General features: G+C 33.6%; 1 protein-coding gene across 1 annotated transcript in view; it reads left to right on the top strand.

Moving 5' to 3' along the window:
* B4 overlaps window positions 1-26,025 on the top strand; it is a 170,766-nt gene that overhangs the window by 51,019 nt on the left and 93,722 nt on the right. Inside the window, exon 2 of the mRNA XM_068768841.1 lies at window positions 18,833-19,434. Within this exon, the coding sequence (XP_068624942.1) occupies window positions 18,864-19,434 (571 nt within the window). The 5' untranslated portion in view covers window positions 18,833-18,863. The remainder of the gene's footprint in view (window positions 1-18,832; window positions 19,435-26,025) is intronic.

Raw genomic sequence — 26,025 nt, 5'->3', positions numbered from 1 at the left:
CAATGACGTAATGATAATAAACCGTTTTAAAAATTCGTATATTTATATATATTTACATAATTAATTAATGTTTACATTCTGTCACTGTAGGTTTTGTAATGACAGAAGTTAGTAGTCAGTCGTGATCCCATAAAAAAAAAGATGTTAATGTAACGTTCCAAATTGGAAATAGATATAGATAAAGATAGAGCTTTGAGTCTACATATATCCCTTTAAAGCTTTTACATCTATAGCCAATAACCTTGACAAATTTTTCAATTTTTAATTCCTATTTTCTACAAACTGCCTATTTCATCCATATTTTTTCAGTATATTTCTGAATGTTTATATTTTTTCTTGCTAAAAAAATAAAATTGCGTCAAATTTCGAATAATTCTTGAATAAACTTGAAACTGTCCATTTTATAATTCGCTATGTACTTCGCCCTTTTGTCAGTTCTACGGCAGTAAAGTTATATTGTCGTTTAGCATCGCTGCGGTCAATATTTACCGATAACAAATAATGTAAACATTTTTATATTTCATACACAATTAAAGTGATCATTCTCAAGTAACATAGATTTAGCTTTTCTATTGGAATGCAAGAAGTCTTCTGTCGGTACAAAGCTTATTTAAACATACTGCATACTACACTTTATCCAAAGGGTAAAGAAAATATTTTAAATTATCATTCTAAAACGTGAAAGCAGAAACTTTTAATAGGTGTTTTTTTTTATTTTTAAGATCTATGTTCCACAGACATTAGCGTACGTGCCTTTATTTTTACATTCGCGTTTAATATTTCCGAATTTTTTGGTTCACGTTTTTGCGTTGTGTTTACTGTCTTTAAATCTATTTTAACTACGCCCTAATAATATCCAGTCAAAATTACGTTTCGTGCGATTATGTAATACGATTATAGATAAATTTGAAATAAAAGGGATATGATGTGAAACGTGAATATACGATGGAATTGTAACTCTTTCAGGTGTTAGTTAAAAATTTTATAACCAATTTTTGTTAATAGTCAGCGGACTTTTCTTATAGGTTTTTAAGCTAACAGATTTTAATAACAATTATCATCCGTAATAACTTTGGATTTCTTGTTTCATTTTTTAATTTCTAAATCATAGGGATTTATATATATTGAGGTCAAAGTTAGAGAAAGTTTTCATTTGTTTTAATTCCTGGTTACACCTGGTGTATAACATAAAAGCTGCCCTAATAGATTTCGTCTTGTCAAATATTATACGCTCTCTAATACAAATTTACATAAATGAAATTTGGTCCTGGGGGTGCATTTTATTAAATGCTTTAATGTTTTAATAATCAATGACGACCACTTGCAAAAATGTGTTTGATTTTAAGGTTTCAAATATATCATATTTTCATCATGTTGCTTTTGTACTAAAACACATATAATTTTTTTCTCTAAATGTCCTTTTTTGTTTTACCGGCGTCAAATGTGTGAGAGCTAGTTTTTTTTTTTAATTTCTGTCTAGAGCTACACAGTTGTTTATTAGCATTTACTAATTCCACGGGCATGTGGGATCAGAGCACAGAAGGTGCGTAACCTAAACCTTGTTTACGTAACTTAACTCGAGTGCTACTTCGCGAACCTCGGCTGGGTCGTTATATCATATGCATTTTACTACCGGATTTGGAATTAGAGACAGGCCTTTTATAGTTGACATCAAATATTTGACAGCCAGAGACGAGTGTTTTATTATGGTCTGCCATTTCTATCTATCTGCTATTCATCTATGGACTAACAAAAATGTCATTTTTTACCATATTTCTAGCTATGCTTCTATTATTTTTGTCCATAAGAACCTTCTTCGTAGGATAACGGAAGTATAAAAAAATTTAAATCGTCCTGAGCTCAACCAATTGACCACTCAATTTTGATAAAAAAATTGAGTTTTTATTTACACTGTGGTTCGTGCGAAAAACGAAAAATTATGTTATTATTAGTTTAATACAAATTTTCTGGCGTTTTCTTTCCATGAGAAATTTTCTTCATTTAGCCATAATTTTTTTATATAAAATACAACACAACTTTCATAAATTTATTTTTAACGTCAAAGGTCCCTAAAATATCTGAAAGATCGTGAACTAGACCCAGTCGTAAGAATACGTCATGTTATATAATAATTTGCTGCCGTATTACAAACGGGCAGACGAGACGGGTGAATAGGTGATTAGTAACGAGGTCTAGACCTTTAGTTCTCTCGGGTAACGGTATATCAACGACGATGGATATGTATGGACTGTAGAAAACGGTATTTCTATTGGATTACCCTTATTACTTATCACAACGTAGATATGAATTAAAAGTGAATCGGCAAATATATTTTGGCAACAGTTTAACGTTTTTTTTTCGTATATACAGAATGATTGACTATTGATAATAAAACTTAAAGGGGAGAATGTATGTTTTGCTGTCAATCAATGGTTACAAAAATAATAAATACCGCAATGATGTTTTAGTAAGAAATGATATTTTTAAAAATCGGGCTACTATACTATATATTAATATAGTAGCCCGATTTTTTAGTTATTTTTAGTTAGTTATTGATTACCGTTCGTTTCTGCAGGGTGATTGGACATGTGTAAATACTATGTCTTACTCACTTTAAAGTTTTAACACCAATAACTAAACTGTATCTGTTAGTGAGTGTGAAGGTTCTTATAGAGAGGAAAATCGGAAAAGTTGTAAGAAAATAGTGAAATAAACACCTTTTTTATCAGAAATAAAAGGTGCAGGATTTGATTGAAACCATGCATGCAAACACGTTTTTCATCAAAAATCAGCCTAACTGGCCGGCCAAGATAAGTCAAGATTCTTTTCATATTTTCGTTAAGACATGAAAAAGGACTAGGTGAATCGATTATACAATCAAAGTCTCGGAAAGTCGCTGGATGCAGGTACCACAAGACCGGTCATTTTGGTGATCTTCGAGGGAGGTCTATGTCTTGCTGTGGGTATCTATCGGCTGACATAAATGAATGAATACACGAGGAAGATTCTTGTATGTAAAAATAAGCGAAAAATTGCGAGGAAAATAATAAAAACTATTTTTACCGTGACAAACACAGAGATCACATGGAACATCCTTCATTTGTTTAAGCAGTTAATTAGCTACGTAAAAATGACAGTAAAAGCAATCAGCAATAATATACAACAAATAATAAAACATATATAATATACAACAAAAAATAAATGTATGGCCTCTTTGTTGTTTAATTATTAAAATAATTTACTTTTCAATTGTTTATTAAGTGTGTTTGCATTTACCTACTGTTATTGTGGTTATGAATTGGTTATAGGTATGAATTGTATTTGGGTTAAACGCCTTTTACTTATTTAATTTTCTCCTTGCCAAAGATCGTTTAGCCTTGGTTTTTTTGCTGCTGCTTTCTTTCATTGTGTACACGATTCCGACATTTCTTCTACAAATGGTCCTCTGCATTTTTAAAACAAATGAAGTAATGGTATTTTTACTGTGATTTGTTATTTTTTGCGTTGAATCTTGTCGCAGTAAAATGTACATACGAACAGCTTTAGCAGGATATTTCCAAGTTGGCCTGAGGAATCTTCCTGTCGCGTTTCCTGACGGCTGACGCCTTGTCGAAGCCCGTGGAAATGTATGTAATTACATTTTTCTATTCGCAACAGGTGCAATCATTATAACGGCTCTCATCCTGTTACTCGCTTCCCCAGCGTACGTTACTCACTTTACGCAAAATATCGTAGGAATTATAATATAAATTTTAATTTAAAATTTGAATATCTTTGCAATGAATTATTAGTGTACTTTAAAGTTAAAATATGAAGTATATAGAGACTGGCTGGGAGAGGACATATCTTGAAGTTAGGTCACCCTGTATGACACTTAATGGGCTATAAAGTTTTAAAACAAATAATGTAATGTTGCAGTACGATTATTTTTACGTCACATACGGTGTGTAGCTAGTTTTTAAGTGTAATAAAAGAGAGAGATGGGAGGTGATGAGTGAATGTAATGTGGGAGAACGATAAAAAACATGAAGGATGAAAGAGGGAAGAAAGATAGAAATTGTGAAGGATGGGAGAGAGAGAGAGGAAGAAAATAAGACAGATCCCTGTACCAAAAACAAGATAGGGAAACGAGTACTAAAGTTAACATCTAGTATAGATTTTTACCAAGACACAGTAAATTAAGTTGACTATGCCAAAATTAATAAATAGGAAAATTATTTTTTTAAATATTTTAAGTACACATGCACTTAGCATATTTTTCTTGACATCTAAGTGGTCATCGACTGTGCCAAGACTGGCTGAAATTAACATACACAATAGATTATTTGTCTAATCATAGTTTAATGCATTGACATAACAGCACAGAAGTGGTGTTTAATAGAGCCCTTTACAACAATACACTGTGTTAGGTGAGGCACTTTATTTATCACTAGTTCAATGGTCTATTCGTCTTTTTCTTACTGGTATTACGTGTAAAAAAATCTTATATTAAGCTGTTGTAATGCAGCTGTGAAATAAAATCTTTTATACACCGCTTACATAATTTCCATTAAGCGTTATACGTGCATGTACTAAAAGAATGAGGCGTTTAAACCATTCGAACATTTCACAATAAGTTTAGAATACAATTCATTATCCGGTGCACGAGGATCGGGTCTACAACCTTTTCGGTAATTTGATAGGACATTCGTTAAAAAGATCTCTATGATTGTGTCAATCAAACGCTTAATTAGATTCCACATCGGGTTATATTTGTTTGAGTCGGTTTTTTTGTGATTTTTTCATATACCGCTTTAAGGGTCAGCTCACACGGACACGTAATATAATAAGGTAATTTATTCAATTTACTACAGAGAGAATATACGAAGTGCATACCCATGTCAAGATATCACACCAATATTACGACACACTCAGCCTGTCCCTACATTTACAAGTTTGAGGATCAATAAATACGCTTCCTTTTAGGTGCCCATGCTTTATCTTTTATTACAATATTTTAAATATTACACAGAACTAACAATCAAATCTTTTTTAAAGAGTATATCTGAGTGAGAGTGAGTATGTGTGCGTATTTGTGAATGTATGTGTGTATGGGAAAGAGAGAGAGGTAGGACGTAGTAGCACGCGTGAAATACGATACATGGTATTACGTTATATTGATATATTACATTCATCCAACTTTTTTTTCGCAGCCACCACCTTCAACGGTATTGACATAACTATTTCTTCCAATCATAATCTTTCAAAATTTCTCTTGCTCCTAGTGATGCTCTAGTTCGACGTAACAACACGACAAGTTACTCATTTAATTATGTACTTATTAATGGTTTACATGTTGTTACGTCAAATAAATAAATACATTTAAAATGTAATAATAATTTTTACCTTTTTTACCTTGAATGACGTTTATATAAAATTAACAATGTATATTAAAAATATTAAGAAACAATTAATGGTGGTATTGTTATTAAAGTTAATAAAACCAGATGTGGTTTTTATTAATTATAAGTACAATGCTAATCTTTACAATATTTTATAAGTAAAATTAATTTGTTGATAAAAGAATAAAGAAATTTGAATTTCGAAAACAATTAAAATATTCGTTTAGCAAATTCCGCATCTATTGTGAGCAGTACCTTAGAGGTTATTACATCAATGTTCTCCACACGTGGACGATCTATTAAACAACCAGTTTTTGCAAACTATTCCATTTATAATTTTAATCTTGGCAGGTCAGATTGCTACAGACAAAAAAAAAATGTTTTAAACATCAGCGCTTGAAGCCTAATGGCCTCGAGAGGAATTTGCTCGTACATTTGAATGCTAATATTGCATTGTTTTTATATTTACGAAATTAGCATCAGATCCAAGGTTTCTTATGAGTCCTAGAGTATATGAACCGATTATAAATGTTACTATTTACCCCGAACATGTGATGAGGTTAATAGGGTTATGACTATAGTCCAAGACCGGTCACGGCTGATATGATGATGAGATGATGACTATTTTGTAGTTTAGCTAACTTTCTTCTATCTACATTTTACAAATATTCTTTTCTGTTTGTAAACGCAGAGTTTTAAAATGACATACATGTCTTCACGACGCTCACTGTAAACCACAGGCCTTCCCTAAAGACTGCTACGATGACGGATCTTACGCTACCTGTAGATAAATAAATAAATGTGCTAAAATATTTATTTATTTACAGCGATATGTCCCTTGATATTTTTTAAAATATATCTGTATGAACAAAGAGAATTCTTATCATTCTTTATAACTGCAAATATGAAATTAATATTATGATTGAAGTTTTTCCTCGCAGCAAATCGAAGATGTCCACAGATAAGACTTAAAATGGAATAATGCCAACAAATTAAACGTTCTTATGAATACAAGATATGCTGTGATGCGACAGGATCAATTATTTTTATTCACACCGCATACCTTCGTGATATGAATTATTTATGATACGTTGAAAAATAGCGAGGTGTAAACAAATTGCGTTGCGCCTTTATAAAATTCAACCGACTCTTGTTTTTCACACCTGCTATAGTCTATGTTTAAAAACCAAAAAAAAATATTTTTGAATTTATCGTGTTTAATTTACACATAGCTCCCGGTGGTATACCTTTTATGGTTTTCTTAAACGAAAAACACACAAAAATGTTTAACGGATACCCGTATCTCTTGCTACAACAATGTTGTATTTAACGAAACGGTTGTACTTTTGAAACTGGAAATGATTTTATTTTATTTTACATTTCGTTAATTTTGAGAATACATACAATAGTTAACGAGTTAACATCATAAACGATTGCACAAGATAATCATTAATAAATAATGATCGAAAAATAAAACACGTATATTTAAGCCACATTTGTTAAGTAAGTTATTGAATAGAATACTTGGTATATTCTATTCAATAACTTTCGTAAAATTCGGAATTTTTACAAATTAAGAACAATAGCAGATATCAGGTTCGATTTTCTAAAGTTATTGAACTCTTAAAGCATCAGTCGTTCAGAAGGTTTTTAACAATCTATAGTGATTACTTATGTGCGTGGTAATCCAGCGGTAGTGGAACATGTTGTCGTAGGTCGCAAGTTCGACTCCCGTGATGCGATATTAAATAATTCACACTTTGTGCATTAGTTATGTAGAATTGCCCCTGCTTACAAGTAGGTTTCAAGAGGATAGGCTGCAGGATTTTCTGCGTACCATAATACCACACTGCGATCGCCAACTCGCTTGCCATGCGTGGCGATCATCATATATCTCGTCGTAGATATCTTTGGTGGAGACCTATGCCTTGCAGTGGGCGTTTATGGGCTGAAACGACGATGACAACGACTTGTGTACGCTATCAGTAAATACAGAACCAAATAAGGCTCTCCTATATTTACTTCAACTTAGGATAATACTACGCTTATCGCGACTTAATTTGAAAAGAGTTTTCAGCATCTTTCAGGTCGCGAGTTTTTTTTTGGGATTACTCACATCTTTTATATCACATCTTTTATACAGTATTTAGAGTAATTCAATTCTATATAGTATTACATATACTTAAAAATCTTTTACTTGGTAGTTCGATATTTCTTCCATTGTTAATTTATTTATATATATAGAGGGCTTATTGTTAAAGTACACAGTTGCTTATAAAGGTAACACTAATTTTATGTAACCTAGAGAAATATATAAGATTGTCTCTATTCCTAATGCTTATAAAAAGTAAAGGTAAGGAATCTTTTTACATACACGTAGACAAAGTTTGGATGTGTATATTAATCAAGTATTTTTCATTATTTTCGTTTAACGAAACATATATCAACGAGAAAGTCATAAAGGTTCATATTGTAGTATGATCAGATGTAGGTATAAAAATTTTAGAGGGGTGAATGTATAACTATACAATGTCAATTAATGTTAAATCAATAATTTTTAGGTTTTTTAGAGATAGACGTTTGAAATGACATAGATATGTCTTCGCAATAAAAATCATCTAAAAAAAAGAATCGATGTATATTTTCAAGATTGCACTGTCTATGTTAAAATATACGTTCAGTATTATCTTCGCTATTTATGGTAGCATTTTACGATACTCGCTATTCGCTGCCATAACGGCTCATTAAAGGGAATAGCGGAGAGGACTCCCTAAGTGATTCTCGCAGCACTGACGGACTATGTATTGAATATTGATTGATAGTTGCACAGCGCCGCGGGTGTCGCGTCATTTGTCTGTGTTGCACGGTTCGCTGCAATATGCAGCATCCTAATACGCAAATCATTTATCTTGTATTTTCTGGCGTTAGATTTTCATTAAACTATACGAACAGCCTATATGTTGCTGATTATTATTGTTTCTTATATAATATTATTTAATTCCAATTTATATATTAAGTAGGCTACACAATATGGTTTTAATTTAACTTATTTATTCATGTTATTATCCACTTATAATTCTTAAGTAATCGCAGAATATCAGAAGAGACTAAGTTGTCAGACACTAGAATGAAATTAAGTTCTCTTAAAATAGCATCTTTCAAGTTAAACCTGCGATGGTTTTTAACGTAATATCTGGGAAGAGCTTCTGTCTCTAATATGTGACCAAGGCATATTTTTTTTACTAAAATGCTAAACATGATAAATTATTCATTTTAAACTGTGGTAGGTACAGTTGATTAAGCTTAATTCGTTTTACATTTTTAATAATTGTGAAAGCGCCACTAGTCCACCACTACTATATACTATAAATATATTTATTTGTGGGCATGTGAGGATGTGCGGTAGCATGGTCGAGCAATGGTATCCCAGCGGTAAAGGACTAAAACTTGAAGTCATAAGTTGCAGGTTTGAACCCCGTGATACAGTCTAATAATTCACACGCGCATTAATTCTTGATGGGCAGCATCGTACCATAATACTAAACTGCGATCGCCAACCCGCCAGCTAAGCTTGGCGATTATGGTATATCTTCCATAGATATCTTTTCGGAACGGATATATTTCGCAGTGGGCGTCTATGGGTTAAGCGAAAAGGAAACGGTATCGCTTTCGTCTTAAAACGCGCATGGAATTCTTTGGTATGTACAAATATATCGAACATAATGCAGGTTTGTTTATCTTATGGTAAAACAACATATAACAATGCACCATAATGATCACTATGTCAGCCGGTGGATGTCTATTGCAAGACCTAGGCCTTCACTAAAGATCGCCACGGTTACCGGACTTGCACTGCATCCAGCGACTATGTCGTCGGTCCATCTTGTAAGTCACCAACTCCGTGTCAAATACGTACAATGCATAATTAGGTATAATTTACTGATTAATTAAATATTATTAAAATTAATCATCTATGACAGCAATAGTGAAGGATTCAAAAATGGGTAGTTAGTGATGAAGCTCTTTCTAGAAGTCCACAGAATAGAGTTGCGTTCTATTTTACTAATATACTCTGAAGGTAATATTAATTCATAGTATATATAGATATTTATATAATGAAAAATCTATATACATTTATCGAGTGAAGCGTATCACATTGCAACAGCTCGGGCGGCATTCTTCGTCTTTGAATGCAATTATCGGACATTGTGCGCAGTATGTAGGTGAGTTTAAGGGCTTACAATTATAATGACAAGAGTTATGACCGTTTCAACTGAACGGACAATCGCAATAAGCTGACTAATATCAACGGATTTGCAACAAATTTATGTCGCAGCCTTTGTTTCAAATACATGGGTGGCGGGCGGGGAATGCGACTTTTGCTACCTGTATTCGATTTGACAACAAACGACAAATTATTTACTAACGCTTCTAAGCATATTTCTAATATTTTTTATATAATTACTAGTTATTTTTCGCCCCGCTTCATCTGCACTGTCTTTACTGGGTGTAATTTCATAAAATCCATTCTTATGAAGTATACCTTTATGAATTACAATTTTAAAATATAAATTTTTTATTAGTGACTCCTCAACAATGCTTTCGAATGGAGTTTAGTTAAATCCGTTCTTAGCTGACCTTTCCTTGGCAAAAAAAAAACATTTTTACTTAATTTTACTTCTCTAAATTTTATGGCTTCAGAGATGTCACGTTGAGTTAGTAGATACAAGGAAATCGTTGATATACAGAGGGATTGTTTATAAATGTAAAAGTTATAAGAGAGATGAATTTTGGGGCGAATGTTCATTTAGCCGAAAAAAGTTAGCTTTTAAGCTTTTACAACTATTTACAATCACTCTGTATAATGTGATCTCCCTTTAATTTATTTTTTCTATTAGAAAGCGACTTACCAGTAACTTCTTATACTACAAAGTCTGCAGAAACATATAGCAAACAATAATTATTTCTTATATTAAGTGATCACAATTTTTGAAAACGCTATACCACATGGTATTATTATTACGTAATTTAATATTTTTTAAGCCTTTGATTTTGAAAAGGGTGTACCTTACGTTACTTGACAGCAAATGAGCTATACATTCATTCCTTATAAGCTTTTACACCTCTAACCAATCATCCTGTATAAACAACACCAAAGGATGTAAAAACAGGTGTTTAGTTATACAAAGCGAGAGGTGGATCAGGACGTTCTCCGTACGCTAAGTGATACGCTCTATCCTCGACAATGGAGTGTTAATTTTAAATTCAAAATCCAATACAATCTTTTGTTTACACTTGCCACCTGGGACTTATGTCAAAAATACTTACAATCTTATGATTGTAAGTATTTTTGACTGTAAAACTACCAGCAAAATACAAGACAGAACAAATATATTTTGAAATATAGAGGTTGCTTTAGTAACTGAATTGCCTTTTCTGACGGCATAAATCAAAATCTTCTTAAAGACTTTAAGTCAATTTAGTTTAATTTCCATTAGGGTAATAGAAATCTGGCCTGTCAACTCAAGTTTTTTTATTTTAAAAACTGTCAGCAATGATATTGATTGACCGTATACTCGTATTAGCAGTAAATACTATGTTGCGATAGTGGCGTGTTAAATAAGGATAATTTGTTTCTACCATAGACAAATGGTTTTTTTCCGGGCCTGTGATAGTTCAGCGCAGAAGACGCTTAACATAGATATCTACTGTAATTAAGCTCAAGCGATTTATTCATAATTGTTGCCGATTTATTAGATGTTCCACTGGAGCACCGGAGCCCTTACCTTCGATGTAACAGCCGAAAGGTGGCCAAGGCTGATCGCTAGTGCAACCGATGGATTTTGGGGCTGAAAGGTTCACCAGTGGTGACTACAAGCGAGGATAATAGGGGACACCAGATGGACCGACGAAATAGCAAAGGTTGCGGGAAGTCTGGATGCGAACAACGCAGGACGGGTAATCGTGGATATTTGGGAGAGACAAATGCCTTGCAGTGGGCATCCATAGGCTGAAAAGAAGAAGGAGAAGAATTATTGAGGCCAGACGAATATAAGTTAGTGAATGTAGTAGTGGTGGGTAATGAACCGGCGGGAAAATGGAACAGAGTTGTTTCCTTCATCACAAAAAATGTAACAATGTTAGTCAAGTATAAGACGATTATTTCTAAATCTGTAGTATCGCAATCATTAAAATATAGCGATGTATGCAAGGCTGAATTTGTTCCTTTTAAAAACCCTACAAAAGCTATTTCTTCCACAATTACATGAAGTATGTGTGAAGAAAAAAACAAGTAAACATTTAAATGTACAATTAAATAAATTGCTAGTAAATTATACTGTCAAATAGATTGTTCAGTTTCAATTCTAATGCGTCGCAATAAACACTAAGTATATTCTCATCTACGCAAGTCTAGATTTACTTCAGATACCAGATTTAATTCATCCAATAAATCTCGACGGTTTTCCGACGAAGGCTTTTAATGAACCTCATTATTATAAGGTACCGTTTTATAAGACCGGTAGTGAATTGTTTACGAGGAGATTAAAATGCATAATAACATTTTATTCTCTTTCTTTCCAATCACCTAACAACCATTCACTATTGAGCAATATTATTCCATTTATTTATTTACACATTATTGTATACATAGACTCTTAGCGGTCTTATTGACTGTATTTGGCTCTGTCCGTTACTATGTATACAAATATTGCGTGGGTAAAGGGGGGAGGGACAATTGTGCACTACGGTTAATTTTACACTTTGATTAATAATTGCAATTTAATTAATAATAATTCTTCGTTCTTTTTTCTTTTGATCGGAGTACAAACACATGACTATTGAATCCGAAAATCTAAAATTTCGATTCGTGATACCATAGAACATTTTCACATTGATCTGTAGTCAGTTTTTATTTGTCTTTGCCCATTCTAGTCCGTTTTTTTTTTAATTTGGGCTTCTTAGCAGCAACACATCCTCTTAGACAGTAGTTGTTGCTAAAATTGGCGTTTGTCGTGAGCTATTGATGATTGTTGCAGTGATTTGTGGCGCTGTTAAGCGTCGACTTCATTCAGACAAACTCTGATGAAATTATTCTCTTGAATAGTTATGGTCTTAGGTTTACCTTTTCTTTTTTCATCTGCGTTTGTCCCTGTTTCTTGTTTTCTTGCAAGAGTATAGTGCAAGAAATTCTAAGCAATTTCACGTTCACTGTATCGTTCCTCTCGAAGCAGACAAACAGCACTTCGCTGTTAAAGTGTGATTTTGTTGCGTTTTGCCATTTTCAAAAGAAAAAATGCAGGAAAAGCCAATAATTTCAGAATACAGATAATGTAAATATCACAACTTGCGCGTGGCAATACTCAAGTGCGACTAAATAGGACCCAAAATAGTTAAATATAAATAATAACACCGACAGCAACACGTCAAACTACAAAAGAATGCAACCGCAGTCTCTAAGTCATAAAACACCTGTTTCGTCAAAATCTATCATTTTTAAGAGAGTCTATGATCCCTTTAATAATTTGTAAACAATAGTAAAAAGCTGCAAAGATAACATTCATTACAAATTTTTACCAACTATCGCAGGTGTTGTTTCGTTTTGGCCAATGACATGGATTGACGGTAGTATATTTATATACACGTCTAATGCAAGAGTTTCGTAAAATTTTGTATTCAACTAACAGCTTAGCGTTTTAGAGAACCGAACGCTCCTGTGGTTTAACAAATAAGTCCTCCTTGAACTTAATTTCGTCCCTTATCAAGAAATACTTTTTAACAAACAGAATTTTATAAAATATGTCTTCCCTGTATCAATAATTTAAAGTGTTCATACAATGCGTCCTTATAGATAGATATATTTACGATTTATATTACTAAAGTTAAAAACATTATGAGCAAAAGGACATTTCGCTTTATTGTACACATCTATACATACGAGTCTTTACAAGATACAAATTTATCACATGCGAACAATACCTAAGGCGAGTGGGCCTGTATCATATTGTAAATAATTAATTATTGATTCATTGAGAGTACTAATAGGTGTAAAAGTTAGTAAATCTTTTCAAATCATCCTGTTGAATATGATAACTCTATCAAATTTATTTATTTAACAATAATATCTTGTCCTGTGGCACGACAAAGTTTGCAAGGAGCGAGAGTAAATAATTATTTTTAATGTGTTATAATAATGATAAAAATAATATGTATATACATTATTTGTCAGCAAAAGAGCTACACCTTCACCCTTTTAACGTGTTTACATCGCTAGCTAATCCTCTATTGTTATACAATAAATTTAAAATTTTGTCAGAGCTAATAATTATTAATTACATATAGAAATTACTTTGCGATTTATGTATATTAAGATTGAAACATAAATTCAAAGAACAGCGTGAAACAAAAAAGGCACATCAATCATTCTCGAATGGAACAAAAATAGAGCAAACATTGTGCAAAAAATCGTAACATTTTTGTTTTGCCTCCTCTATGATATTAAAGTATAGATAAAAAAATCATCAAGTATTTGATAGTCGTATTGCAAAGCAGTAAGGTCTATTTTAACTATTTTTAAATTCAACAGACGCATTCGTAATTATTCTTTCGAGTTGCTTGACTTGTTACTTGTTCAATATCGAGTTAATGACTTTACTGTAAGGTTCAAAATAGTTTAATGGTTTGAATAAATTTGTAATGAATATCGATGCTTTATTAAAGAGGACGTCAATATTCAGACCTTAGTTTTAATGGTACTACATGCTACCTGCGATTATAAGGTTTAGTACACACTTGTGTGCTCGAAAAATGTATTTAAATACATCATTCTTACATTTATTGTCTTAATAAAGTCATTGGTTTTGTATCTATATGTAGATTACGATAGTTAGTCGCATTAAAACAGCTCAATTAAGTTTCTCCGTACTCAGTAATGCAATGTAATAAAGGAATAAAGGATAGTATGTAGTGCGACAAAGACATTACAGCAGTGTGTAGAGGTCCTAAGAAAACAAAAAAGGTGCCTTTCCATATGCAGTATCCTACGCCTCATTGTATTATGACAAAGTCGGAGCATTATTATGTGGGCATTCGCTTTGAAATAGCCTATTAACTGGAGCCGAGTATGGCGGGGACTTTTCTTGGGTTGTTAACATTATGCCCAAGGTTGCGTATAGAATTTGCTGCTGTATTCATTAATATATATTATATATACATGTACTACATCTATAAACAGCATTTCAACCTTAGCTCTTTTTCAATATGTTTACGAGTATATTATTGTATAACGGCTACGTTATAACTGTCAATACTGGACATATTTTGTATCTTAGCATTACATCGAAATGGTGACAAAATGTAGTATATGTATGTTTATATATAAATAAAGTAGTAGTAGCTGGTTTTATTTATATATAAATAAAAGATCCTTGTATTTGTGTAGTATGTAAGGTTATAAAATGGAATGCATGTATCTGTCACCAGTATTATAAATACTCCGTAATTAGAAAGTGAAGGCACTTTTTTCGTATGGCGGCATTATTTTAAGTTGGGAGTGTGATTTCCTTTTTCAAATACAGTTAGTTCTCGGCTTACGACGGGGTTCGGTTCCACAACTTCGAACGTAAGTCGAAATGGTCATAAGTCATACAAATATAAATAATATAATATGACATATATGTATATATTATGTAAGCAAATATAACGACTTTTATTTCTGGTTTTTAATTGTTATTATTTTAGTTGGTTAATTAAATTACTACATATATAAATAAGTAATCAATCGAATCGAAATCAATCGTCAGAAGCGTGCATGATTATATTAGATATATATGTCACGAAAACTATAAAAATTGACATATTTTTTAGAAATTTTTTCGTCGTAAGTGCGAATGGTCGTAAGTCGAGGTAGTCGTAACTCGAGAACTGGCTGTATATAATTCAAACATGTTTCTTCTCCTATTATTTCCTTTGCCACATCAGTAGTAAAAGTAACAAAGTAGCAGTATATAATTCCTACTTCTTATCACAGATGTTTCAATAGAAGTCATACCACTATCCAAAAGTAACATACATATGTATACATACATACATACATATGTATATATATATATATATAAGAAAAAATCCCGTGTACACATATAGCATAATGTAAAGACTAAGAGATAGTGGAAATAAACTTCTACCATTTTTTGTCTAATTCATTTCCAAGTAAGGACGGTATAGTAATTACTCTCATAATCATTACATCACATCTAAATTAACTGACTTGTAACAAAAAAAAATGATAAGTCACATGAGATCATTGAACTTTATGAGTAAGAATAATAAGGTTTGCGATACCTAAAAACTAATAATATTTTTTGTCCAATCGTGCGATGTTACGCTAGCTTATGTCTACGACTTTGTTCACTGTCCTAACTCTCCTCGATACAATCTTTATATACACCCTAAAGTCCAGTAAATTTTTGAGAACGTGAATCTGTATTCACTTGCATTTGAAGTGGGAGACTTTATTACCTACAAAAGTAAAGCAGGGCTGGTCGTCAACATGCACTGATCTTATGTAGCTGTAATGTCTGTCTTATATATGTTCGTAAACCCTAAACTGCCCTCTCCTACATGTCTCTCATCTCCATCCAAAAGTTGCCCGGTAGAGATTGCCTCGAGCGATAAAAGCGCCTCTTGTATCATATGAACTGTTTCTTTTTCCCTCATTATTGTCTATGGTGTACAAAAAAGTGTTTATAAATAAAAACATGAAAATAAATAAATAGCATACGTAAGAGGTCAGGGTAGGTTGGACATTCTACAGGGAAGTGACTTTGTCCAGTATTGCAACACCGTTGCATACATTATGGGACAGATGGCTGCTTGGGCCGCTAGATTTTGCAGTGCAGACCCCGGTCGGGCAAGAGCTAAAAAGAGAACAGAAGACTTTGTTGAAGTTGGCAGAAGTCGCTAATTGCAGGCCGCTCCAATCTAACCTATTGTAAATCTACAGGGAAGGCCTATATCCAGCATTAGATGCCCTATTGATCAGCACAGCAGTTAGATATTCAACACTAGAAATACGATAATGATGATGTTGCGTATTTGCGTAGTAGAAGATCATCAGGTATTTATTGGGTAAAAATCCCATGTAATCCCTAGGAGTATAAAGGATCTATTCTATAGAAGATCCACCAAAATTGAAGAGAGGCTATCACAGTTAAATAAAATTTTATATTATTGTACAAAAAAATTACAATAGAATCGCCTAGGGCGTGTAAGATAAGCCGCTCTTTCGATTCATAAGCGACTATTCTCTTGCAGTCAAATTATACAGACGAACTGTCTATTAGACAATGTATATACGAAACTATACAGTCACACAATTGTACGGAGCCGTTTTATAGATATTCGCACGCTGATATCTCCTACGTAAACGCTGTTAGAGTACAAATATGCAGATAAAGTTTGTGCAGGGAGGAATATTTTTAGTTGGTAACGCCATCAATAACATTCCCGTTACTGCTGTCGGGTAAGCATCGGTTTCTGTCAGAAGATAGGTCACATATGTAATTAGTATACGAGTAACTAACAAAACCGTAATGTAAACGTAAAAAGTTTGTGGTAGACTTTAACAGGTTAGGTAGGCAATGTTAGAAACATCACCTTACGAGCTGAAGCACAAAAATTAAAACGCTTGGATGAAAGATAGACACAGTTTATTTTAAAATTCATCCCTCTTTGTAGAGGGACTTCAAATACACCAACGCCGTAATAAATTATTTATTATGCGAATGAAATAATTTTTATGTAAAACTTTCACCACTCATTTGTAAATATTAAACATTGTTACAAAATTGATATAAGATAGTCTTTAATTCCACATCACAGCACTAAAAAATTAATATAAATTACAAACAACAACACATATGTCAGTTGACGCCGTTCGCCATTTTTTATATTTCATAATATTTTCCGGCATGAGACGCGGTTTTACCAACCACCTACAAATCATACGCCGCGCGTCCTTAGACTGCGCATGCGTAGACCGATGGATTGACAGATGAGCGAAAGCATTTTGACAACAGTGATTATTTCGCTACAAGTTCTTATGTTTTATTACAGTAATAGAAAAGATGGCGAGTTATACAAGTTGATTGGTAATAGGTGTAAAAGTTTTTAAGTGGTTAATGTATAGATCATTTGCTGTTAATTAATGCATTGTACATTCTATCCAAAAATCAAGTTTCGGAAATAATTTATCACGTAAGGACATAAAACAGTAAGAAAAAGCATTTTCAAATTTCGAATTACTACAAATTAAAATTAATTATTGTTTACTATCTGTTCCTGCAGACTCTGTACTGCCAGAAGCTATTGGAATATAGCAATGTAATAGAAGATATAAATTACTGTTACAAATTTCGGAATAATTACTTTATAAAAGGTGTAAAAGTTTGGTGTCCGATTTTTGTTCTCAATCGATATACCGAATGTATATTTCTGAGACATTTCTTGCATATCTGTTCGTCTTAGGATCCATCTAATCAAGGCGTAATTTGTCGCGGACGTCCAAGGATTCACAAATGAGATAGCGAGTCCGGGTCGCTGTCTGCGGTCTGTCTACAAAGAGCGTGCGATTTGAATAAATAGCGGGCTTTGTTATGCGAGCGAAATAATAACGCGTTATTACGGTACATTAGCTAATAACATAACTTAGTTATTCCGTCACATAAATATGTCGGTTGAGATTGAATAACGAATAGCCGCAATGGTTTGGGCACGTAGGTTTTGAGTTGCTAGTTTCGGAGGCTATTCGACCGAAATTATTTAAGATTATAATGTAAATTAATAATTAATTTCATTACACACAAATTTCTTAACAAAACAATACGATTGATGATTATTTAGTTTTCTTATTGAAATTTAGTATATCTTAACATCACAGAGTAAAAAAAAATTGCTAAGAGAGATTGGGAGAGTATCTTCAAACGCGAAGCTTGGTCCTGTTAAATAGTTAAACACTGGTTTCTTATAAAAGAGTATGATGTCTACTTCACCTTATAAACGCCCGTACGTATAAGAGCTTCTGGTTTTTGGGTATAGACTGCAGAGGCTTCCTCCTTCCCAAAAGTAAACAAAGTTGACTTTAAAAGTATTGATTCCGTGTTGCTATGGTAAAGTACTAAACCATTCCCTGGGACATAAATAGGTACATCATAGAAGATGGCCAGTGCGTTACGCTTGAGAATCCGAATCCAATATCAAATTCCATAATCTTTATTCCCCCAAAGTATTTTTGTGCATGAGATATGAAACACAAAAGCAAAAATAATGAAAACGTTAATTATTATAGCGACCTTACAAGCAACAACTTCTTTTAAACCAAATTTATGCCTGACCCAAAGATTTTTTGATAAATCTGCCATTGTTTAGTTGTGAATAAAAATATGTGTTTGTTATAGGTGGTGGAAGTAGCATCAATGGCCTGAAACGATGTTCAGAACGGCGTCAGTCGAGGGCTCTGGGCCGAGGACGCCGCCCGCCTACGCACCGCACCCCGCTTATGTGCCTCCGCGTTTCTACCCGCCGCGCATTCGTCCACCGCCACCACAGTACTGCTTCGACGCCGCGCGCTTCGCCTGCGACGCCTCCAAGCCCCGCTACTTGGACGTCGAGAGGGAACGCCTGGTCACACGATGGCTGGCAGAGGCCAACGAGGCCCTTGTGCGCAGGGACCGTCCCCCACGCTACAAACCCAGGAGCAGCGAGAGAAGGCCGGATTACTTGGAGCGCCGACCTAATGCACCAGAGTGGGCTGACAACTTCCTCCTCGGACGACGCAACGGCTCCGTGGAACCAGAAGACGACAGTAGTGATGTGATGACATTGAAAGAGTTTGTGGATAAGTTCTCCTTGCCTCGTGTGGTAAAAATCGAAGGAGAGGATAGGCCAGTGCTACTGTATCGAGTGTTGGAGGCGCATAGAAGAGTGGAAGCTGTACCGTTATCTGGAAAAAAGGGAAAACTAGTCGGGAAGCCACTCTACATTCCTGACTCCTACGACGGTCAGTATCTATATAATAATTTCTTATTTATACGATGATTATGTATGAAAGACAACGGTTTTTTAATTCAACACATTATTTCACTTTTATCAGTATCAGATTTAATTTTAATAATTGTGGTGGACAGACCATGACTTTGACAAGGTCGTTGAAAGACTCTGGATGCAGGTCGCATCCAACTGGTCCTTTTGATAATCTGTAGGTGATGTCCTATGAGCAGCAGTAGAAATGGCAATTATGATGATATTAATTCTGTATTATCAAGCCCATATTCCATAGCCAAACAACATTACACAACGACAAGATAGATACCGTGAGTTCATTTTGCTTAAATCAACAACAAAACTTAACTAATTATAAGGTTTAAATCTCAAAATAACGTACGGACTTCCAATACCTTTTACCCGTAGTAATATATATAACAAAGCACTCGAAAGTTGAAAAAAATACGATTTAAGAAGTAATTTTTTTTCATAAGCATGTTATATAATTTCCTTACGTTGAATCTGTGGTCCATATGCTGTAATAAAGCTTTACATTTATTCCTCGCGGCCGCGCTCATGTGGTTTTTCCTAGACATTCACCACGCAGCGTTTTCCTATGGCACGGTACAGTAGCTCTGTAAGAAAGAAAAATATTTTTTATTGTTTGCTCAATTGTTGCTTAAATACAGACAAGAGGAAGAGTACCAACAATGGGAACCTTTACTCAGATATGTGATGCAGTACAGCATAAATTCTAATTCTAAAAGGATAATATAGAATAATATAGGAATATAAATATAGGATTAATATTTCAGTATTTTTGTGGCAAGCTATTACTACTCGCGATTGTAATTAAAGGCGGTATTTAGAAATAAAATAAAATAAAATAGGTAAAATAAAATGATTAACTATATTAGTGGTTAACGAAAACGAAAGTAATGATTACGTCATATCCGACAACACAGCTGCGTGCTACAGTATTAGGAATGTTCAAAGGCACAGGTGATAATTTACCATCTGGCAAAGTGGGTCGCATTACCATCTTACTGCGCATAGCAATGGAGATATTTCTGTACAAACAAAGAAGGATTTCAAGGTAACTCGACATGCCGGCGTAGTTGGCGATTGTCAGCTGTGAGGTAGTCTCTGAAGACTTTGGACTGTTATATTTCGGCAGCAGGCTATCGAGCTCAAACTATTTATTAATAAGGTGCTTTTATATTGATTGTTCGATCTACGGCACGGGGCATGTTCTTGTAAAATGTTTCTATGGGAAACAGAATGACTGTAGCAGCACTTATCTATAAACAAAATAAATATGTTAGTATGTAAGTAAAAAAATTATCATAGTGTACCATAAAGCATTATAATTAAATTATTTATAAAGTTTTGTAGAATACAACTTACTACGATATACAATCAATATAAAAAGTGATCTCTCCGAAATACACAACACCCGTTCTCAGAGGGCAGCCGTCCGCTTCCCAACCGCGAACAGTGTGGGGGAACGAGGTTGGATCCGGATCCATCCTTGGCTCGCCTGTAGTCCATGCTGCCGTCCCAAGTAGCATACACAACATCAACACTACACAGCTCTACTCGGGTAGAGCGGTTTACTACGTGCGAACGTCATCGTACAACAGAAATTCGTCTGTCCAGCTTTTGTTTTATTTTTAAGTTCACGGACCCTTCCGCGCTGTAAATTCAGTTTCAATGAAGCTGTGAAAGCCCCGGGGCTAACGGTATTAACTTCAACCGAAACCAAGGAGACTCCGAAATTTGTGTTTTTTAATAAACTGGACACACTGGTCAATGCGTTTTGACAATACTAAGTCTGATGATGTAGTGTGTATTCAACGAATAAAAAAAAACACCACAATCAAGATGTTATAACAAATTACTTTACCTATAAAGTAATGAACACATCATTTTTTAAATATTGTATTTAAAATGCTCCACAATTAGACCTTTTAAGATATTTTAACATACATAGTAAGTTAGCATAACAGATGTAGACCAGATATTTTACTTTGTAAAATCAACCATCGATCCGTTGGTCTTTACTAAGTTTAGTTTCATTTGGGGCGAGCAAAAGTGGCGCTACCAAAGATTTTGTATTTCAAAAAAGCATTGTAATCTTTTAAAGATGTCAATAAGAATAACATAACTTGTTTTCACTGCACGGTTGATTGTACAAGATTTTTAAAACGACAAATAGATACTAAGCAAAGAAACTAGTTGATGTTATCAAACGTTTGATCGTTAACTCGGGTTCCTCAAGAAGCCATTAGCTAATCGTTTTAGGCTTTCAATGGAAGTTAGACGTCATAAAAGCTGACATTACGCTTGTTTGCTTCATGCAATAATAACCTTTGTGTTAGGGACACAATGATCTAAATACCATAACCACAGTTACATAACTAAACGGTATTTAATCTATTACGATGACACATCTGGCGAAATGAAATTACGTAACACAAAAAAATAATAAATATTTATGAACTAATCGTTCCAGTTCGGACTTAATCTTTTCGAACTTGTGTAATACTACAATAGAGATAGATTGTTAATTACTTTCGTATCGTTTTGTATGCATTCATTAATCAATACTCACTTATACATTTTTTTTAATTTTTATATATATTATGTTTTATATGTATGGGACACAACTTTTTGGTAAGATAATGCTATTTATAATTCACCGCAAACGGCCAAGTGCGGATTAGAAAAACTCACATAATTTTGGATATTTAAAACCTTGTATGACTTACTTTATTTGTCTTAAAGACTTAATTTCATTGGTGGTGAAGATAGACGTCATATAGAATGGGGACATCCCCGCACTCAATCTACTAACCAATTAAATTGATCAATTTATGTAAAGCAAGCGTAGCGCATGCAATAAATCAGTGCCATCTATGCATTGAACTAACGACTGTGAATTCAATTATTAATTTATAATATAAGTGATATATCTGTAAATTAATAATAAGAGTTGTTTAAGAAAAAATATAAAAAATCACTTTTAAATTAAATTTATAAAAGTAAATTATGTAGAATGAAGAATTGCTCGTGTGAATTAGCAGAGGGCGAATAACATTGTGCAACCGATGACCGTAGGGGCCGAAGGGTTCTCGTGTGGCGACCACGAGCAGGTAGACACGGCGTGGGTAGGCCTCCCACTAGGTGGACCGATGACAGGCCTCGGAAATTCGCTTGATGCGCGCAGGCAATCTTTGGGAAAAGCCTGTGCCTTGCAGTGGGCGTCCATCGGCTGCAAAGTAGAATGTATATAAATAAACCATACCCTAGTTTTTCTTTACTGCTTAAACCTACAGACCCTCTAAAGCTAGTTCTTTTTAATTTAATATTTAATTAATCTAAGTTATATTACTCGGTCATTATTTTAATTGAAATAAAATTATAGTAATTGAAAAAGTATTATAAGGATTTCAATTAAAAATTCGATACATGGTACACCAATTACAATGTAAGGTCGATCCAATTTAACTTTTGATTGTTCGATTAAGTTTTTATAGTATGCAGTTATTTAACTAATTTAAAAAAATAAACATAATTTCTTATAACAGCAAGTTTTGAACACGGCGTGTTTAATTTCAGATTACGAGTATCATAATCAGTCGTAAGACGCCTCCTGCTGGCCAAAAAGCCACCACGAAGGCCAACTTTGTGGGTATATATTAGCTGCTTTCGTCGATCTATGGTCTGTACTCCAGAACTTGAAGGTCATCTATCCTGTGTGCTATGTTCTGACTCACTGCTAATTCAGCTTGTCAATTCGCTGAGATACACCGGTTAACTTCGTTCGTCTACGAATATCTTCATTCTCGATTCTAATTTTGAATTCATTTTTAAATAAATTTTTGAGGATTTACTTATAATATTCAATGTGTTGATGGATCAACTCGTCAATTCAATGCAAGTCGCCTGGAATAAATTACACTCATGTTCAAGTCAATGCAGCAATGCAGTCGATGCTAATCAAATGTTTGGGGCATAAAAAAATATCTTGTTACAAGATAATGATATGCAAGTGCGTTATCTGAAAGATAAGTTTTAAAATCTTGGTTATTTTGTAATAGGTGAGAAGCCTTCTTGTTTTGTTGTTTTGTTGCTACCCGTGATATTTACTACATAGAAGTATATTTGCTTAAAGCGATGTCTGATGTAAATGATTTTTACGTCTAAAAATAATAATTTTCATAACATAACATTAATGTGATTCGAAAAACAAGCAAGATATTCAATATCTTCCCTATAATCAGGCCGACGGTACCTCCTGTCTAACAGAACGGATAGACGTATAAAGAAAAGCGCTCCGGGCGAGCGACAATTTAGCCGGCGTTGGGTAAATTGCGATGCGCCACGAAACCCGTATTGAGCGCGTTTTTTCCGTCCAGGGAGCAACGGCCCATTAGATTATGCCGTATACGGAATCGGCGAGGTCGTCAGTCGCGACCCCCGTTCGCTACCAAACTGGCCTTTAAAAGAATAACTTGGTCTTTTAAATTTTGTTCAGCAATTAATGCATATAGAAATATAGAAATATTTCAACAAAAACACTGCTTAACGCAATTGCCACGGCTTAGAATAATAATTTAAATTAGTTTCTAAAGCTTATATTACCTTTATTTAATTTTTTTTGCGTTTTTACGATAATTACCTTATTGACAATCTTTTCGAAATTCAGTGAACCATGCAAAATTTTGTCCAACGACTAATGGTAGAACGAGTTCGTATATAGAGTAAAGCGTCTATTATGAATATAATTTGTGTCACTTGTATAGGATGTCTCACTATACAGCAATAAAAAACTTTACGTATTTAATTTAAACAATTCGACTTTCAGCTATGTGTAGATATTTAGATGTTCCTATCGTACAGCGGTTATTAACCCACTAAAACTTCTGACAATTGCGATTTTAGTGTGAATGAAGTGTAAAAGGCGGCTATGTAGGAATGTTTATGGAGACAACATTCATGCTAAAACGTCCCGCAGTTATTGTTAATTTTAGAGATTTTGTCTATTTATATAAATCAGGAATCATCAGGCAAAGTTTTCCATGAAAAAAAAAATCAAAAACAAAAATGAACTACGAAAAACGAATAGACATAGAAAGAGAGAATCTATACTTGTAAGATTTGAACTTACGAAATATTTATTTTATAAGCACAATTTGCACATAAATTGTTTTTCGTAACTAATTTAATAATGATATTAAATATACTGACTGTATAATGTGATATGGTTAAAATAAACTTAGATACTTCGAAAAAAAATTATGACGATATTTCTAAAAGTCCATTTAAGTACAATTATATTTAACGATAAAGTGATCTGATTTAAAATAATTATAATGTATATGTGCAAAAATTGTAATAGTGAATCATAAATAATAAGAGTGTATTATAAACAGTAGAAGAGGAACAATTGCGCAATTGTTCCTAGTTCGTAAACTCACGAATTTTTTGCGTGCGTTTGCGGATGGATGGAGCAAAGACGGTTAATTGCGTAAAGAACCTGCATGTACACTGCATGTATTTAGATCGATGAACATTAACTTTACACCACAATAATACAAAGCTAGTTACAAAATAAAATAACAAAAGAATGAACACTGAAGTTAAAAATCCTGCAATAAAAAAAAATCTGACAAAAAGACTAATAATTAATTATTATATAATATGTTTACAAGTATAATTGATGTGTGTGGCTGTTGTGTGAAAGAGGTCATGATTCAGTGACTAAATTCACAAACAAAATGATTTTCAATCATGACCCTGCAGATCGTCAACGATCAGTGGAAAAGTGTTTAAAGCCAAACGCACATTTATGACATTACATGCGTTTTAAAACTAAATACATAATTTGTCATAACTACTTCCCGGGGCTTGTACGACCATGTAAGGTTTCAACTAATAATGTTGCCTTCCCACGCGGAGGAAGGCCAAGTCGAGGTTCATCACGTCTTCGCCTTGCAATTCATGCTACCTCTAATATCTCAATTTTACATTATATTTTAGTTTACACACATTTTTGTAAAGTTTTAATGCTTAGAGACTTTTATTATAGAACATGTTAATGCGATTTCTTTAATGATATTTAGAATTTCACATATATCACGGTATTTAAAATATTAGTAATGTCACACCAAGAAACCTATAGATATAATAGATATAATGGTTGACGGGAAGAAATTGAGTTTGAGTAATAAGACCGCCCGTTGAATTTTTTTACTAGAATAAAGACTACATACATAAATAAATAAATATGATACGCATTTTTAGTTTCATGTTTTTTCAAGAGACGTAACCGTGCGGATGTGGATTCTATGGAGAGAGGCCAGGTACGGTGTTCGAGGCTGATGACTCCCGTAGTAGGTTAACCAAATTATGACCAGTACTGCTTCAAAAGCCTGTTCCAGAATTGAGTTCATGTTCGTTCTTGTCAAGCCTAAATAATTTATAAGGTTATATAAAGAATTTCCTTTAGATGCGATGACCGATTCAAAATTCGAACCTTGCCTAGTTGGAATTACCTGATAATATATTATCAAAGTTTAAGTGCTTACACACACAAATAGCG

This window comes from Battus philenor, unplaced genomic scaffold (genome assembly GCF_028537555.1).
Source record: "Battus philenor isolate CCGP_79_NKW_IND1 unplaced genomic scaffold, ilBatPhil1.0.hap1 SCAF_27, whole genome shotgun sequence".
NCBI lineage: Eukaryota > Metazoa > Arthropoda > Insecta > Lepidoptera > Papilionidae > Battus > Battus philenor.
The sequence above is the reverse complement of the archived record's forward strand: the minus strand, read 5'-3'. Positions and strand labels throughout refer to the sequence as shown.